The sequence below is a fragment of the Hylobates moloch genome, unplaced genomic scaffold (genome assembly GCF_009828535.3).
Source record: "Hylobates moloch isolate HMO894 unplaced genomic scaffold, HMol_V3 SCAFFOLD_2, whole genome shotgun sequence".
Classification (NCBI taxonomy): Eukaryota; Metazoa; Chordata; class Mammalia; order Primates; family Hylobatidae; genus Hylobates; species Hylobates moloch.
Genome location: NW_026652277.1, coordinates 123,162,611 through 123,180,311, shown reverse-complemented (window position 1 = coordinate 123,180,311; position 17,701 = coordinate 123,162,611). Strand labels below are relative to the sequence as shown.

The following is a 17,701-nucleotide window of genomic DNA, read 5'->3' as shown; positions in this document are numbered from 1 at the left end:
AGATCAGAACACATGCCGCTGCTAGCCCGAGGATGATGACATGTAACTATTAAATTTTCATGGGTTTGAGGTCAAGCATCTTGTCTAGTATCTTTTTTTCCCATAAACAGTAGGTGCTCAATAAACAAGCATGACAGCAGGAGGGGAAATGAGGAACAGGCAGGATAAATAAAATACCCTTGATGAGTTCCAGGCCTCTTAATCTTGGTCCTTTCTCAATCGGTAAATATCACATAAGGGCTCAGCCGTTGTCCTGCCAACACCTCCAAAGCATCTGCATAGTCCGGATGCCAAACCACCCAGTGTCCACCAGGGGTCCTGGGATGAAGGGAGACGTGTTTCTTTCACGGTCATCATGATCGATTACTTCTTCCCTTCAAGTCCAGAGTCGCAGGGAGTGGACATAAGGCCACCTCCAGCCCTCTGCTTCCAAGGCTGGGGAGAGGCAAGGTCTCCATTCGCCACCGTAACCAGCCTGGGAACAGGAAGGCTGGGGAAGGTGGGGGACTCCATCAGCAAGAAAACCCTGGGGCTTCACTCTCCTACGGGCAGTGCTGCGAGCGTGGCCAAACCGAGGCAGGGCGCTGGGGAAGGCGCGGGGCTCCGGCCTCGGTGGAAGGACGTGTCCCCGACGCAGAGGCCAGGCGGGCGGCCGGGCGTGGGCGAGCGCGTAGCCGGCGTGCTCCTCCGTGCGCCTGGGCGGTGCGGGCGCGACCGGCGCTCCTGCAGAGGGAGCTGTGCGCCGGGGTTGGCGCACGCTCGGTGCCGCCCGCTCCCTCTTGCTGCCGCCGCTGGGCCCGCCCGCCGGGGAGGGGCTCCCGTCCACGCAGACAGCAGCTTCCTGCTTTCTGCACGTCGTCGCCGCCGCGCCGCCGGTCCGTTTGTGCTACCTCTGGCTGTGAGCCGGCCGCCGGCTGCCGCCGTCCGCCCTGCAACTGCCTGCGCCCCAGCCGCGCCTCGCGGCCAGCCCGGCTCGCTCAGGTCCGCTCCCGGAGCCCGCGCCCCTCCACGCTGCCCCCTGCCTGTCCCCGGTCATGCTGTCCCTTCAGTACCCCGACGTGTACCGCGACGAGACCGCCGTAAGTACCCCTGCCCCCGCCCACAGGGCTCCCGGGCGCAGGTGCCCAGCCTGCCTGACCGGTGGCACCCGCAGCTCCTCTCCCTGTACGCCCTCGCCCCCTGCGTCCCTCCCCTCCCCCTCGGCCTTTGTTTGGGAGAATTGGGCCGGGGGCGCGGGGCCCCGTCTACAGCGCTGGGGTCCCGCGGGCGGTCACTCTGCTAGTGCTGGCGGCGGAGCCTGTGGGCAGCGCCGCCCGGCCGCTTCCCAGAATCAATGGGGTCAAGGGCAGACGCCCGGGTAGGTATGGGTGTCTTCAGGGAGTGGGAAGACAGACGGTGTCACTGCTTTTTTGACTGGCGAAGCCTCTAGCTTCAATATGGTGGTAGGAGAAAGTGTCCGCTGGTGTGTGTGTGTGTGTGTGTGTGTGTGTGTGTGTGTGTGTGATGTCACATTTAAAAACGAAAACAAACTTTTAAAACTTACACTTTGAAGTCCTTAGAGTTGAAGCATATTCGATTTTAAAAGGTGTATTGAGCGCCTACCCTGTCCCAGGTCGGATGAGGCGCACTGGGCCCTGGGGATGCCAGAGAACCGGACAGAAATGGGGAAGGCAGAGCAGTGACCCCATAGTGTGGCCATGCTGATCCATGTTTTCTTAAACAAGAAAAGGAGTTGAGAGAGGGTGAGAGGAGGTCTTAGAAGGGAGAGGGGTTGACCTTTTTCAGAATGAGTAAGTTTTGTCTAGTGGCGGAGTTGACCACCATTTGCCTAAGCTGCAGATGAACTCAAGGTAACTGTTGAGATCCAGTAGGCGGAATTGTGGGCAGACCCCTTTTTTGTGTAAACGTGAATTTGACGACTTAGGAACTGGATTGCATCCACATGTTGTGGCCATGATTCTCTTACTAATAGCTACATTTCTCAGATTACTTAAAATATAATCAGAGTAAGTATGTATTTGTGTGATACAGTTTTAATGTTTTTCTGTTTACTTTCCCAATTTATGCCAGAAAGTGTTTACTTTAAAGCACGTGTTACATTGGGGTAAAGGGTGCTGACGCATTAAAGGGTATATTGTTTTAAATTAAGACTTCCAAGTGACACTGATGCATTCATTCGTGGTTTCTTTGACCAGTGGCCATCTGGTAACCATGTTTTCTCAGTCTGCTCAGCTGCTTACTTATTAAATTTACCCTAACAGCTCAAGAATCTCTATTCCTGTGGTTTAAAGGATTGTTTCCTTTGAATATGGGAGTAAAGTGATCCTGCTGGATGGAGAAAGAGGCTGGACTAAATGAAAAAACCAGAGCGCTAGTTCTGGTTCTGTCATTCACTAGTTAGGTGACTTTTAGCAGCGCTTTTACCTGTTATGGGCCTTTTTTCTCATATGAGAAATATTTGGACTGACCATAGGGCAGCAGGAGTGTTGTCATTCATTCATTCACGTGACAGTCTAGCTCTGCAGTGTTCCAGACTAGTAATGGGAAGACATGTGACTATTTTGGTTCTGGTTCTTGAGGATCAGAATATAAAGAATTACCCATTCTGTGGTTTGATAAGTGCAGTTTTAAGTTTGTTTTTAGACTTACTTTGTTAGTTTTGCACCACTATGGGTGCCTAAATCCTACAGTTTATTTATCTATGTTTGATAGTTCATGAAAGGTTTAAGTGGGGATTTTATGAAGACATCTAAAAGATTATAAACAACTCGGAAGGGTATACTGTGGATTTTAATACACTCCAGTTCCTTCTCATTAAGCAACTCATGATAACTCTAAGCCTCGTGGCCAAGGGAATGTAGCTCTGGCCTAGTCTAGATTCTGTTCTGTGGCTCCTTGATAGCTTACGGTGGAGTATCCTTTTTTTTTTTTTTTTTTTTTTTTTTGCATCAAGTTTTTCGTTACTAAGCCCTAGGCTTGACTTAGGTATTTGCTTAAATGGTAGCCTTTGATTTCTAGGATGGGTTTGTTTCTCCCCAGCATCAGCTGGGGATTGCGGTAGCTCTCTGTCTCTTTCACTTGAGCACCTTCAGCCACATGCTCAGTACTCTCCTGCCAAAAGCGTCGGAGCACTGAAACCGTTTTGGTGGAGTTCTGCCTTTTTGGGCAGAAATTTGGAAGCCATGACACTTCTTGTGCAATACCATTGACCATTGCTTAAGAGAGTTGCTATCAGGAAATTCAGGCCTGCCACAAGGGACTCACACTCTGATAGACGAGGATTTACAGTGAGAGGAGAACACAGAAGAGGATGGGACTAATTTCCATCAGGAGGAGGAGGTATTATGTGAATTGAGTCTGGAAGTTGACCAGTTGGGTAAAGGACAAAGGACATTCCTGATCCTGTGACTAAAATAAAGCCATAGCTATGCAGGCCTGGATGGTTGTGGAATTGCATTTGTTTGTAGGGTGGCAAAAAGGCGATTCTGACCAGACCATCAGTCGATGGATAAATTTGCATGGGGCTGGAAAGATGAGCAGGGCAGGTTTGATGGGTCCTGCCTGCTGTGTGTACGAGTCTACACTTTATCCTGAAGGCAGTGGGTGAGTTGTTGAACAGTACAAGTAAAATATCGAACAGGATTAAGTAGTACAGTACCTTATCAGGGCTCTATTTTTAAAGCCTCTTGGGGAGATCAAGAATGATTAGCAAACTTAAATCAGGTGGAAGAATTTGATTCAAGGGACGTGGCTATAAGACACACCCACCTCATTTGTAGGATATGGTCTTAGAAAAAATTGGAGGTGGGGAGTTGTGGCTCCTGGGATTAACTGTGGAATTGTCCTAGAGAGAATCAGTTTCTTGTCCTAGTTAAAAATATCTGATCAATAACTTCCATCTGCTGTAGATGATGGTGCCCGGTCTGGGCAGATAGGGCTGCTTGGTGTAAATTTCTGGATATGCCTGAATTTAGTAACATAATCCAGGAACATTTTTTAAGCGTCTATTCTGCCCCCTCTGATGAGTGTTTGGGGGAAAGGGTGGGCTGACTGCTTTAGTCTCAGGTCTGGTTCTGAACTTGGTATGGTTCTGGGCATGTTACCCAACCTTGTCCCTGCTGTTGCTCCTAGAAGTGTATGATTGAAAGATGCTTTACAATTCAAAATTTTCTGATTTCTTAATGCTAGGAAAAGAAGATTGTTATTTTAAGCCTATTTTATAACCACTTCAAGGTGCGTAAAATGTAAAAGACTTACAGATGAGAAGAAAAGATAAAAAGCTTTTGTTCGGTGGTGACAATCTGCTAAAATTTAGAGAGGTCAGGATTGAAAATTGGTAACTTTATGAAGACCCATTAGGAGAGGCTTTAGTCAGGTTTTATGTTCCTTGCTCTTGTTTTTATGTCCCTTGCTCAGTCAGTTTAATGAAAATATGTACAGAGTGTTCTGGCTTACCTGCCCATTTATCCAGTTGTGCATCTCCCCAGGAGTTCTTTCACCTGGCATCAGACGAGGACAGATGTGGAGAGCCCAGTGTTGTAAGAGCCAGGGAGATTGTTCTCACCTAGCCAGAGCCACACTGGAACTAGAGCAGCACTAGGCTTTCTTTAGGGAATAGCCCTTACCTTCTGGCATTATAGAACAAAGCAAGGAGACAGATTAAAAATTCATCTGAGATAGAGGTAGTCTTCCCAACAGCCTTATACAAGAAGCCTTAACCAGAATGTTGGAGTAGTTCAGAGACTTGATTGGCAAGACGTTGTCAGTGTGGTTTCATTAATGGGGTTAATCATTTTTTTTTTTTTTTTTTGAGATGAAGTGTTGCTCTGTTGCCCGGGCTGGAGTGCAATGGCGTGGTCTCAGCTCACTGCAACCTCTGCCTTCTGGGTTCAAGAGATTCTCCTTCCTCAGCCTCCCGAGTAGCTGGGATTACAGGCACCTGCCACCATGCCCGGCTAATTTTTAAATTTTGAGTAGAGACAGGATTTCACTGTGTTGGCCAGGCTGGTCCTGAACTCCTGATCTCAAGTGATCCGCCACCTCAGCCTCCCAAAGTGCTGGGATTATGGGTGTGAGCCACCGCACCCTGCCCTAATGGGGTTAATCTTGATGGTATCAGGTGGAGAGATTTTGTAGTGATTTTTACTGCTGGATAATTTCTTTTGGCATAATCACTTGAGGAGTGGTGAAAACTGCTTCTACTTGCTCCTTCAAACGCCTTCAAGTGGCTTTTAAGGCTAAGCCTTAGAAGCTCCAGAAAGCTTCCTTCAGCCAGATTCTACTTACACTAAGCAGTTTTATTTCTTCCCATATCATGGTAACCTGAATGGGTGATGCTTTTGCACCTTCTTTTTGTAAACAGTGGAAAAAAGCATTTCATAACAATAAGTAAAAAGGAAGAAAGGCATTAGTTTTAAAATGTTTTGCCATTGCATTTAAGTCAGCTTTTTAAACTTATGTCAATTAGAATCATTATACTACATATTAGTCACTTGCTTTTTGGCAGTTTAGACATAAGAGCAAACCTGGGCTATATTGCAGGGAGATTTTCTAATCGTTGGGAAGCTCAGCGGAACAGGAGAATGAGCACGTATGTGTTAGCTCCCTCCCTGACGTGTCCTTCTTGTATGCCCACTGTATTGTCCACTGTATTGTGTCATTCTGTGCTTGGCTGCTGACAGCACGTTTTCAACTTTCTTTAGCACAGTGGCAGGTCTTTGTTTTGTGTTGTAGGGACAGAGCGGTTTCCTGTTCTGACCTTTCATCTTTCTTTCCTCTCTAGCTAAAACATTCTTTTCATGAAGGGTGGCTTGACACCTTTGAGAACCTGCCAACTTTGGTTCATGTGGTAATTTGGGCAGACACATTGCCAGTGAGCCAATTAGTATTTTTGTCCATCCCTTTCCTATTTCTCCATTACATTAAAAAAAAATACCAGTTTTAATTGGGGTTAGAGAGTAATTATCTAATACCTCATTTTGTCTTTTACAGGTACAGGATTATCATGGCCATAAAATTTGTGACCCTTACGCCTGGCTTGAAGACCCTGACAGTGAACAGACAAAGGTAATTTGGTTTCTAATTAAAGATAAGGCAGCCTTAGTAGCTAGCGCCAAACTCTAAATGTCAGTAACTATAGCTTTTCCTTTCCGGTGTTCTCCTGTGTTTTCTGCCATGGGATGGTGAGTATACCTGTTGTTACCACTACTTTTTGTCAAATGATTCATGGGAAAAAGACAAAAGCATGGCTTAGTCCCAGAGAAGATCACGTAAGTGTTTCAGATAATGTTTATGGTTCATAGTGACACTGATGAGCTATTTTAAATGAAAATATCAGAAAGAAAACTGATTTTTGCCAAAAGAAAAAATGAAAACCTAGATAGAAATGATGTTAAAGGAAAAAGTTGCCTAAATATTTTTTTCCAAAGAAAAGGAAATCTTGTATATGAAATGAGTATGAGGTCTTGAAAACTGAACACTGCCCTTAAATTGCTTATTGATGTCAACACAACAACAGTGAAACAAAAGCTAAGTAGTGAAGGGGCAGAGGGGAGCATTTTCTGCCCTAAAAACATAAAGCTTTCATATTCTTTTGGAGAAACAGTATTTCAAGGATCCTGCTGAAGTCCATTCAGTAATGAAGGTGGCCCTAAGTCCTATGTCCCACAGATACTTTTCCCCTTTTGGAGTGCCTGGGACTTGTCACTTATGTGTACCTTTTTTTTTTTTTTTTTTTTTTTTTGCAGTGTCTTACTCTGTCACCCAAGCTGTAGGGCACTGGTGTGATCTTGGCTTACTGCAACCTCTGCCTCCTGGGTTAAAGCAATTCTTGTACCTCAGCCTCCCAAGTAGCTGGGATTACAGACATGTGCCACCACACCCGGCTAATTTTTATATTTTTAGTAGAGATGGGGGTTCACCATGTTGGCCAGGCTGGTCTTGAACTCCTGGCCTCAAGTGATTCTCCCGCCTCGGCCTCCCAAAGTGTTGGGATTACAGGTGTGCACCATCGTGCCCAGCCCATTTATGTAATACTTTCTGTAGTTAATTAAGTTTGCTTGGTTGGGGGAATAGTGTTTCTCAGGTTCGTCTTAAGTTCTTTGATTCTTTTATTTATAATCATAGTACATAATACTTAGTACATATTTACAGTTTCTAATATGTTCACCATCCAGAAATTTATTCGAGCTTCTTTAGAGTTGCAAGGTACGTTTCCCATTAAAAAAAAAAAAAAGTTAAATGGCACTCTAGGTAGTTTTTCAGGCCAGTCTTCAAACGCCTGTGTCTTAACTCCGCCTATTTCTTGCGGTCCCTCGCCACCGTATATACCGGTCTTCTCTGGAGACCTGAATTCAGATTTGCCAGGAAAGCATCCCTTCCTGATGGAGAATTGCCCGTCTTCCCACTGGGACAAGGAAAGGGATGGAGTGAAGAGCTTAGCCGGAGCATGATGGTATATGGAGAAAAGAGGAGAAAGTAGAGGCAGGGGAGTAAACCACATGATCATCTCTTTCTTCTTCCTTTAGTCTCAAGCACTGGCTCACCTGCTTTCTGCCATCCTCACCTGTTCTTTGTGAGTAGCGTCTCTTCTTTGCCCACTGCAAAGCTCTTACGACTTTTTATCCTTTGTGCCTAAAGTAAGCACGCTGCTATTTTGAGATTTCCTAATGGTTTTTACTTTTATCTGCAATCCTACATTCTTTCTCTAACTCCCTTCAAGAAAGATAAAGATCTCATGGATGAGAATGGTTGATATTTGGGGTTTAATTTTTCTTTTCAGAAGCACTGGGTTATAGTAGTGGATAGGCAGAAATTCCAAAGTGAGAAACACCTGAGTATCTTTAGGAACGGTGAAGGCTGTAGCTCTGCAGGTAAGTCCGAGGGGACAGAGAACAGGTGTGGGGTTACTTCCCCACTTCATCCCTGCCGTAGATTACCTTGATTGTTCAACACTGGGCTGACTGAGACAGAGGGATTGGATCTGGGAGCGGAGAGTCACACGCACCTGCATAACCTGTACTGGCTAGAAAGCACCAGGGAAAGGATGAAGTTCCTGTGCATCTCTTGGAAAACTGTCCCTAAGGACCTGATGATTTCTTCACCTGAAGTATTGGCTATAACCCGGATTTCTACAGCCTTTGATGGTGATTGGGTGATTTAGCACTGTCAAAATGACCCAGGTTTTATCTGTTAGTGGATGTATACTTTGCTGTTCTTTAGTTGATAATGACAGGTTCGTGGATGACAAACCACTTATTAGTGGATATCAAGCTTCCAATTAGTGGATGAAACTGCTAATTAATGATCTTACAGTCAGCACTTGATAGAAACTAAGACATTGGAGTATGCACTGTTTTTGTGGTATACATTTCTTGGATGCTTACTATGTGCCAGGCACTTTACCAGGAGTTCTGCATACCCTGTTTCATTTAATTCTCAAATTCTGAAATATATCTTTTTATTTCCCTCATTTTACAGATGAAGAAATTGAGGTGCTGAGTGATTAAGTATGTAGTCCATGGTTACTCAGCTAGTAAGTGTAGTCAGGGGTAACCCAGGTAGACTAGGTGGTTATCAATTGCACATTAAAAAATAAGTAAAAGTAAAAAGACTGGGTGTAATACTTTGCAGATGCAAGCTAAAGGAATGTATTCATGTCTGTGCTTGCCATGTGCCTTTGTAGGCCCTCATGTGTGAACCCTGGGCCAGCACCCACTCCCATGCTGACCTGTTCTTTTTTAAAATATATATATTTTAAATTGTAATAATTCAGAGTACTGTGATCTTACATCTTTCTCTGACTTCATATTCTACCATGACAGTTTTTCATGTTAGAAAGCAATCTTTACAGCCCAGAATTTTAATAGTCATACTATTTCATCAGGCAGATGCACTATATTATGCCTAATGACTTCTGTTGGAAATGATTGTTTTCAGCTGTTCACTATTACAAATAATGTCCCAAACAAGCACTTTTCTAGATCTCCACATTTCTGACAATGACATGATTACTTACTGCAGTAGCCTTGAAGTCTCTTCTCCATTCTCAGGTATTTGCTTTTTGTCGTTGCTATCAAATGGGTTCCTTTTTCATTACTGACGGCATATACAAGTGTTACTGACTCTTTTGTTAGAGACAGGGTCTCGCTGTCATCCAGGCTGGAGTGCAGCCATCTTCTGGGCTCCAGCCATCTTCCTGCCTTAGCCTCCCAAGTAGCTGGGACTACAGGCACACACCACCACGCCTGGCTAAACTAGCTACTGCTACCGATTTTATATTTATTTTGTACCTAGTTCCCTTACTGAACTCACCAAATTTTCAGTTATTTCCCTTAGATTTTTAGATACATAATCATATGACATATAATCAAATTTAGTGATAATTCTATTTTCTCTTCTACCAAACTTTGGTAATTTTATATATTTTGTACCTAGTAATTTTTTTGAACTCACTGATTCGAATAAGTTTTCAGCTATTTCCCTTAGGTTTTCTAGATACATAATCATGTAATCTACAATCAATTATTATTTTCTCCTCTACCAAATTTTGGTTCAGATCTTACTGAATTGGTCAAAGCGCTGCAAAACATGTAAGAATAGTAGTGACAAAGAACTTTCTAGCCTAGTGTTTAAATTGTTATTTTGAATGATATTGGTCATCTTGTTTAAGCATTGTTATTCCTACTTTTAGTTTTGGATTTCGATTTCTTTTTAATACCATTCAGGATAATTATATAGCTTTACTAATATATTAATATTAAAATGTCCTTGAATTCCTGTGATAAAATGCCATTTTTTAAATCTGTTTTTATGTTCCTTACAACTATATTTACAAGAAAAGTTGTTCAATATCTTGTTATCCAGTATAATAACCACTAGCCACTTGTAGCTCCTGAGGACATGAAGTGTGGCTAGTCTGAATTGATTATGTGTTGTAAGCATAAAATACATGCTGGATTTCAAACACTTAGTTTGAAAAAGAAATGTAAAATACCTTAATATTTTATATGGATTACATAAAACCAGTCAGGACATTAGAAACATCTGTAGCTCTCTTATAAGATTTGAAATAGAGTTTCAATTTAATCTAGTATTTAATACAGGTTGGCCAATCCTGCCACTGCCTAGCGTTTAAGGCTATATCCTTTATAAAACAAAATCAGAGAAGACTTGTAATGGAAAATTCTCAAAAACAGGGTTGAAATGATTTGTGTGTAGTGGATTAAATATATTATTGAAATTAATTTTTTTTCCTTAATGTGGCTACTAGAAATTTTTACATTGTATATGTAGCTTGCATAATGTATCTACTGGGCAGCGCTGCTCCTCTGTTTCTTTAAAAAATATCTCTGTTAACATTTTTCATATCAGCGTTAGATTTGCTTCAGAGAATCAACTGAACTGCGTGTTATCTTGTACAGTCTGAAGGATTTGCTATAAAATAGCAATATGGGCCTTGACAGCTAGAAAAGATTCATCCAGATTCAACTCTCCCTCTACCCCCTGCCCCGCCCCTGTTTTTGAGAATTTTCTGTTACAAGTCTGCTCTGGTTTTGTTTTATAAAGGATATAGCCTTAAACGCCAGGCACTGTCAGAATTGGCCAACCTAAATTAAATACTAGATTAAATCCAAGACCTACTGATAGCATTTCAGATCTTGTAAAAGAGCTACAGATGTTTCTCACTTCTTGACTGGTTTTTATTGGAAATGTAATAAGCAGCTTTTTATTTGTTTTAGAGGCTCTGTAAAGATTCTCCTCTTTACAGCAAGGTATGGCTAATACACTTTTGTGTATATGCTAATAACGTGAATAGAAAATGTTCATGCTGCTTTTCTGCTCTTGTGAAAAACACACCATACCTTTTCAGTCTGGGACCAAAATTTAACTCATCAGATCCAAGATGATAGACTCACTGGCATCATTAACAAGCCTGCTTAGAGACGAATGAGAGGTATGCATGGAAGATGCACAGGAAAGGCCTAAGTTGTCCCCTCTGACACCTGAAGTATGCTGTCTGAACAGGTCAGCATGGGGCCGGCTGCGGTGGTTCACGCCTGTAATCCTAGCACTTTGGGAGGCCGAGGAGGGTGGATCACCTGAGGTCAGGAGTTCGAGACCAGCCTGGCCAACATGACAAAACCCCATCTCTACTAAAAATACAAAAATTAGCCATGCATGGTGGCACATGCCTGTAATTCCAGCTACTTGGGTGGCTGAGGCAGGAGAATCACTTGAACCCAGGAGGCAGAGGTTGCAGCGAGCCAAGATCATGTCACTGTACTCCAGCCTAGGTGACAGAACGAGACTCTGTCTCAAAAAAACAAACAAACAAAAACTACATTTGTAAAAACTGGTCTGGGAGAACTAGATGGAAATACAAACTAAACGAAAAGCTTTGAGTTAGAAATCCCTCAGATTCCTACTAAGTATAATATGCTGTTTAAGTGCACTTACCACAGTGTAATTTCACTGGTATAAATGGGTTATCAGGGTAACCATGGTAGCGTTAGCCAGAGAAGGAGGTTTTCAGTCCCTAAAAATGATTTGAGGCCGGGCGCGGGGGCTCACGCCTGTAATCCCAGCACTTTGGGAGGCCGAGGTGGGCGGATCACGAGGTCAGGAGATCGAGACCATCCTGGCTAATACGGTGAAACCTGTCTCTACTAAAAATACATAAAATTAGCCCGGCGTGCTGGTGGGTGCCTGTGGTCCCGGCTACTCGGGAGGCTGAGGCAGGAGAATGGCGTGAACCTGGGAGGCAGAGCTTGCAGTGAGCCGAGATCACGCTACTGCACTCCAGCCCCTGGGTGACAGAGCCAGACTCCGTCTCAAAAAAAAAAAAAAAAAAAAAAAGATTTGAAGACTAGATAAGTAGGTCCCAATAATCAGCCCATGTTTCCCATTCCGCACACATTTCCAGCTTGTCCTTTGTAGCTTGGAGAAGGAAGTTTGACGCAGTCTTGCCATACCCTGTTGTTTGGTAACTTGAGCCTTCAGTCTGTAAGTAACATGTAGTTGACTTCCTAAACTTTACCTTTCTAAATTTCCCTCTGGTATGTGTACTTATTTCCCCTGGCAAACAAACAAGCAAACCCCAAACCCCACACTTTGCCTTAGCTCTTCTGAGCTGCCTTCTTCCTCTCAGTCGGTCTCCCGGTCCCTTAGGGCGTGTGCCCTGTTCAAATCTTACTTTATCATGGGCTCTCTCCCTCTCTTTCCCTGCCTGTCCACAAGCCACTTTCTGCATGCCTGTTGACATAGTTGAAACCACCCTTTTCTTTGTACTACTCCCAGTAATATCTCCCATTAGCATAAACTATTTTCTTCAAGATCAGTGGTGGCCCAGTGGCCAAATCCAGAGACTTCCAGAAATCAGGCTAGGCACAGTGGCTCACCTATAATCTCAGCACTTTGGGAGGCCAAGATGGGAGGATTACTTGAGCCCAGGAGTTTGAGACCAGCTGAGATGACATAATGAAACCCTGTCTCTTTATTTTATTTATTTATTTGTTTATTTTTGAGTCAGTCTCATTCCATCACCCAGGCTGGATTGCAGTGGCACGATCTCAGCTCACTGCAACTGCTGCTTCCTGGGTTCAAGCGATTCTCATGCCTCAGCCTCCTGAGTAGCTGGAATTACAGGTGCCCACCACGACGCCCAGCTAATTTTTTGTATTTTTGGTAGAGATGGGGTTTTGCCATATTTGTCAGGCTGGTCTTGAACTCCTGACCTCAAGTGATCCGCCTGCCTCAGCCTCCCAAAGTTCTGGGATTACAGGTGTGAGCCGCCGCACTCGGCCTTTGTCTTTTAATTAAAAAAAAAGTGTGTGTGTGTAAAACCAGAAACTTAGATAAATCAGCGTATATTCCTCACTAGGGAGATGGACCTCATGTCCAGGGCGAATTGTAGAGTTGGGATATGCAGGCAAGGAGAATGCTCTTCCATCAGCCCTGCTTTTTTACATTGCTTTCATCATGGAGGCAGCATCTCTCCGATCGCTGGGGGAATGCTAAATTAGCATTTATTCTTCCTGGCCTCTTTACCCATGTGGTACCAGGTAGTCTATATTGCATAATTTGCTCCCCTTCCTGATAGTGATACTTTCTTCTCTTTACTTTTCTGACTTGGTTTTGCAACCCAGGGATCCAGGTAGAAGCAATATTCTTGTAATCTCAGTCTCCCCATCTTACCACATCTTACTGTGTCTTCACCCTTTTAGCTGAATGTTCTAGAAGTTGTTACTGAGTTGCTGAAGAAGAAATACACAAAGAAAAGAAAAATTTACACCTTTCAAGGGGTAGCTGCCTTAACTAACTGATCGTCAGGTCTGGCTTTCACAGAACTGCCCTGGAGCTTGGGCATGGGAGTTAGCTAAATGTAGAATATCAGTGGCATTTATCTAATAACTTTTTATTCTCCCTGAGTGCCGCCCTGGGCAAAATGAGAGTAACAACAACTCCATTTCCTTCACAGACCTTGAGAAGAGAACTCTAACAGGATAGGAAAAAGGTATTTTTATTTATATTCGTTCCTTCTGAAAAATAAGATAAAATAACAGTTTGTTTCAGAGAGGATGAAAGGAATATAAATGTAGATTTCTTTTCTGGGACATGTGAGTTCCCGCTTTCCATTCTCTCACTGACTAGCTGGAAGTGACCCCGTTACACCTGCTGATTAAGGGACTATGGCAATTAGAACAGAAATCCTTCAGGATTGCAGGATAAGAATCCTGGAAATGTCACCAGCTTCTCTGCCTGTCTCAGTACTGTTTCTTTCCTTGGCAAGAAAGATTTAAACCTTAAAGGACTTCTGATCATCTCTAGGATATTTAAATCCTAGGATTTCTATGTAGGTATTTTAGTGTCACAGAGATCAGCAGAGAACAAAGTTTGTGTAGGAAAATGTCTGCTTTCCCGGATGCCCTTCATTGTCTGTCCTGAAGTCTTTTTGTTTGTTTCTTTGCTTGCTCGCTTTTGTTTTTGGTCTCTGGGGTTAACCTTAAAAGTGTGTAGCATGAGGAGTTTCTGTTCTTTCTGGTGTCAATTTTGGTGTCAGTCTGGCCTAGGTCTGCCTGGATCATGTGCTTTCCCTAGCCCGGATCCAGAGGCAGCCTCTGGAAGAACTGATGCTGAGCTAGGCGAGCAGGGACTGATCTGTCTGATTGCCTTTCCCCATCTGGCCACTACCTTTTCAGGCTAAAGGAGAGCCATTGGGGTGGAAACTTGCTCCCAAGAAATTCCAGTACATGAGGGGTTAGTTAAATGTCTCTAAGCCAAAAGCCAGCAGTTAAAGCTTACTGATGGAGCTGTTGATCCCCAGAAATTACAGGCATAAAAGGCCTGTTTTGGTGTACACTGTTCTTTGAAAACTTTATAACAAACTGGGGATATCTGTGTGGATAGTTCCTTCATTCTGTGAGTTGGCAGGCATTTCCGATGTTGCTTCCATTGCAAGGCAGTGCGGAGGAATGGAGTATTTGCTGGATGGTACCAGAAGTCAGAAGATACAAATTGCAGTCTTTGGTCTTCTGTTTTCTTGTTCTTTGACCATAGCAAGCTACCTGATCTAGTATTCATTTTCTTCAGCTATAAAGAGTTAAAGTAATATTCATTAATTTAGCTCCCAGTTATAACAACACCCAACTGAGAAAATGTATTTAAAAATCCATATACAGCAAAGCTCTGGTCAAACGAAGACGGTGCTACTTGGGCATTGCAGCTTTCATGTATCAGGGTACATACTTTCTGACTCTAGTCTCCTAATTGCTTAGTCAGAATGTTTGACTTTAAAGACTCTTATCTCTTTTTATTTTTATCCACAAAACTAAGCAGATTTTCCTTTTGAATTCTAGATTTTTCATGAAAAGATACATTCTGAGCATTGTTTTTTCATTGCAACTGTGACTTGTAAGTGTGGTTTTATTGTTCTCAAGTGTAGTGATGAAACTAGGCCGAAGGTTACTTAAAGGCAATAGCCTTAAAGTAGCGTCTTTTTAAATTGATACCTTGTGAACCCCACTGGCAAAGCTGGCCTGTGAGACGCCTTCTACCCATTCATTCATGTCCCATATATGGGCCTGGATTGAGAATTACTGCCGTATGAATCCCTGCTGTAGTAGACGTGGGAAATGTGTTTAGTAACTATTTTACCACGTATTATCTCAGTCTCTAAGACTTCTAAGGTCTTAAAAGTCTTACTACCTTCTGTGGGAATGTTTAGCTTTATTACAGTTTGTAAACATACTTCTCGAAAATTCACAAGTGAAATATGTATTTAGGGAACACCTTCCTTCTGATCTCTGGATGGGATAATTTTATGAGGTAGTTGCTGGTACTGGGCTACTCCTAATCACTACATTACCTTTTCTCCCCACCCCCACCCCCCAATCTCCTTTCTCTTGCTTTCTGTAATAGGGTTTTTGATGCAAGCGGCAAAAACTGATTCTGGGCAAGTTAGGCAAATGGGGCATTTATGGCAAGGGTATGAAGGCAGCTTGGAATGGACCAAGGGCCAGGCTCTGAGCAGGCAGGAATGTCATTTTTCACCCAGCATTGCTATGGCTTCAGTGATCTCCAGTCATTCAGCCTGCCATCTCTTTTTCAAGTGATGGTATCCCAAAAGAAGGAGTCTTGATTGGCCAAGCTGTGGGTGTGTGCTCGCCCCTTGGCTGTATTGCAGCAGTAAGAGAAGAGATTTGGTAGAAGCCCGAGGGACCCCCTTTGGCTTCTGTAGTGGCAGCACAGCTACCTGCTCCACTTAGAAGGGAGGGCGCTACGGAGGGAGCATGGATGCTGGCTACCCCAATGCCACATGCCTGCAGGTTTCATTCTCTCTCTTTTCTCCATAAGTGCTTCATTTCCTCCTACTTCTTTACCTTTCCTCCTGTCTCCTTAGTTTATCTAGGTGCCCACTGTGCTGAGTATTGGGTTAAATAAGGGGGGTACGGTGTCATAAGTAAGACAGATGCCCATACCAGCATGGAATTTGCCTTACAGCTTGGGAGGACCAGAGATTGAAGATGGCATGCCACTTGATCTCTGAGCTGCTAGAGATTGGAGCAGAAAGGAGGCCAAGCCACATCTTGTAGCACAAGCTTGTTTAGCCTGCGGCCCACCGGCCACATGTGGCCCAGGATGGCTTTGAATGTGGCCCAACACAAATTCGCAGACTCTTAAAACATTCTGAGATTTTTTTTTGCGACTTTTTCTTTTTTTTTTTTTTTTTTAGCACATCAGCTATCATTAGTATTAGTGTATTTTATGTGTGGCCCGTGACAATTCTTCTTCCAGTGTGGCCCAGGGAAGCCAAAAGACTGGACACTCCTGTTGCAGAGTCTAAAACTCCAGCCCCATTGGTTCGCTATCAGGGAAAGCTCCATTTTAGAAAAGCACACCCTAAATCATTGATGAATTGTTTCAAGTACTTGTATACATTTAATGTTAGTGTTTTCTCTGTAAGTAGTTAATCAGCTTTGGTTTCAGTCATCTGCAGTTTTTCAGTGAAAAATGCTGGCATCAGATACGGTATTTTTGGGAAAACAGCTGTAAAAAAGTGAACATCTAAAGAACTATGATAACTGATTTCTCCCAACTTCTTTTTTGTTTTGTTTTGTTTTTTGAGATGGAGCTTGTTCTGTCACCCAGGCTGGAATGCAGTGGCAGATCTCCACTGCAACCTCCACCCGCTGAGTTCAAGCAATTCTCATGTCTCAGCCTCCCAAGTAGCATGAGTAGGTGGGACTACAGGCATCCGCCACCACACCTGGCTAATTTTTGTATTTTAGTAGAGACGGGGTTTCACCGTGTTGGCCAAGCTGGTCTCAAACTCTTGACCTCAAGTGATCCGCCCACCGTGGCCTCCCAAAGTGTTGGGATTACAGGCATGAACCACCGCGCCAGGCCTCAACTTCTTTTTTTCCCCCACCATGTTTAGGTGCCTAATTCACCATCCCGTTCTGCCATGTTCAGGGGAGAAAGTGCTTAGCCATAAAAATCACCGGGGCACTTGTTAAAAATACAAATGCTCAAGCTTCAGTCCGGAGCATTGGATTTCAGTATAAATCGATTTTCCAAGAGCCCCACTCCTCACCCTCAGGTAATTCTTCAGACCCAGAAAGTTTGGGAAAACTGCCCTAGGGAATACTTAGATTACTTGATTAAAGAACAATTATAATACCTTTCTTTTTTTTAGGGCCTATTCTTAAGCAGCTAAGTTCTAATAGATACCTCACTGTTGTTTATAGCATCTTTGTAAATTAGTGTTAATGGTTCCAATTTTTCTCATTGGGGGAAATTAAGGCATGTGACAAAATTTCTGGGACTCTTCCAGATCCTCTGACCATTTGAATCAGCTCTTCATTTAATCATATACATGACTCTCTGGAGCTCCAGTTGTACCTCCATAAAATCTCATAACTTTCTACTTGCTCTTGTCCGTGCCAGCACCTCCCTGGGTCCCCCATACATTGCCAATGAGCTAGATGTTCAGTAACTTCCTAACTTGTCTCTTTTCTTCCAGACTTTTCTTTTTACTCTGCTCCCTCTAGCAACTAATGAGAACCCTTAGAGATGTTGGAACCTCTGCCTGTTCGTAGGAAGGCAGTGTGTATAGTTGTTAAATGAGCAACTTTAGAGATAGAAAGGCAGGATTGAATCTTAGCTCCACAATATTATTAGACATTGGTCATATTGGTTTTTT

At 43.4% G+C, this 17,701-nt stretch overlaps 1 protein-coding gene across 1 annotated transcript in view; it reads left to right on the top strand.

The window, feature by feature from the left end:
• The first annotated feature begins 762 nt into the window (after window positions 1-762).
• PREP (prolyl endopeptidase) overlaps window positions 763-17,701 on the top strand; it is a 125,737-nt gene continuing 108,798 nt past the window's right edge. The window contains exons 1-2 of the mRNA XM_032155906.2: window positions 763-1,079; window positions 5,992-6,066. Of these exons, the coding sequence (XP_032011797.1) occupies window positions 1,035-1,079; window positions 5,992-6,066 (120 nt within the window). The 5' untranslated portion in view covers window positions 763-1,034. The remainder of the gene's footprint in view (window positions 1,080-5,991; window positions 6,067-17,701) is intronic.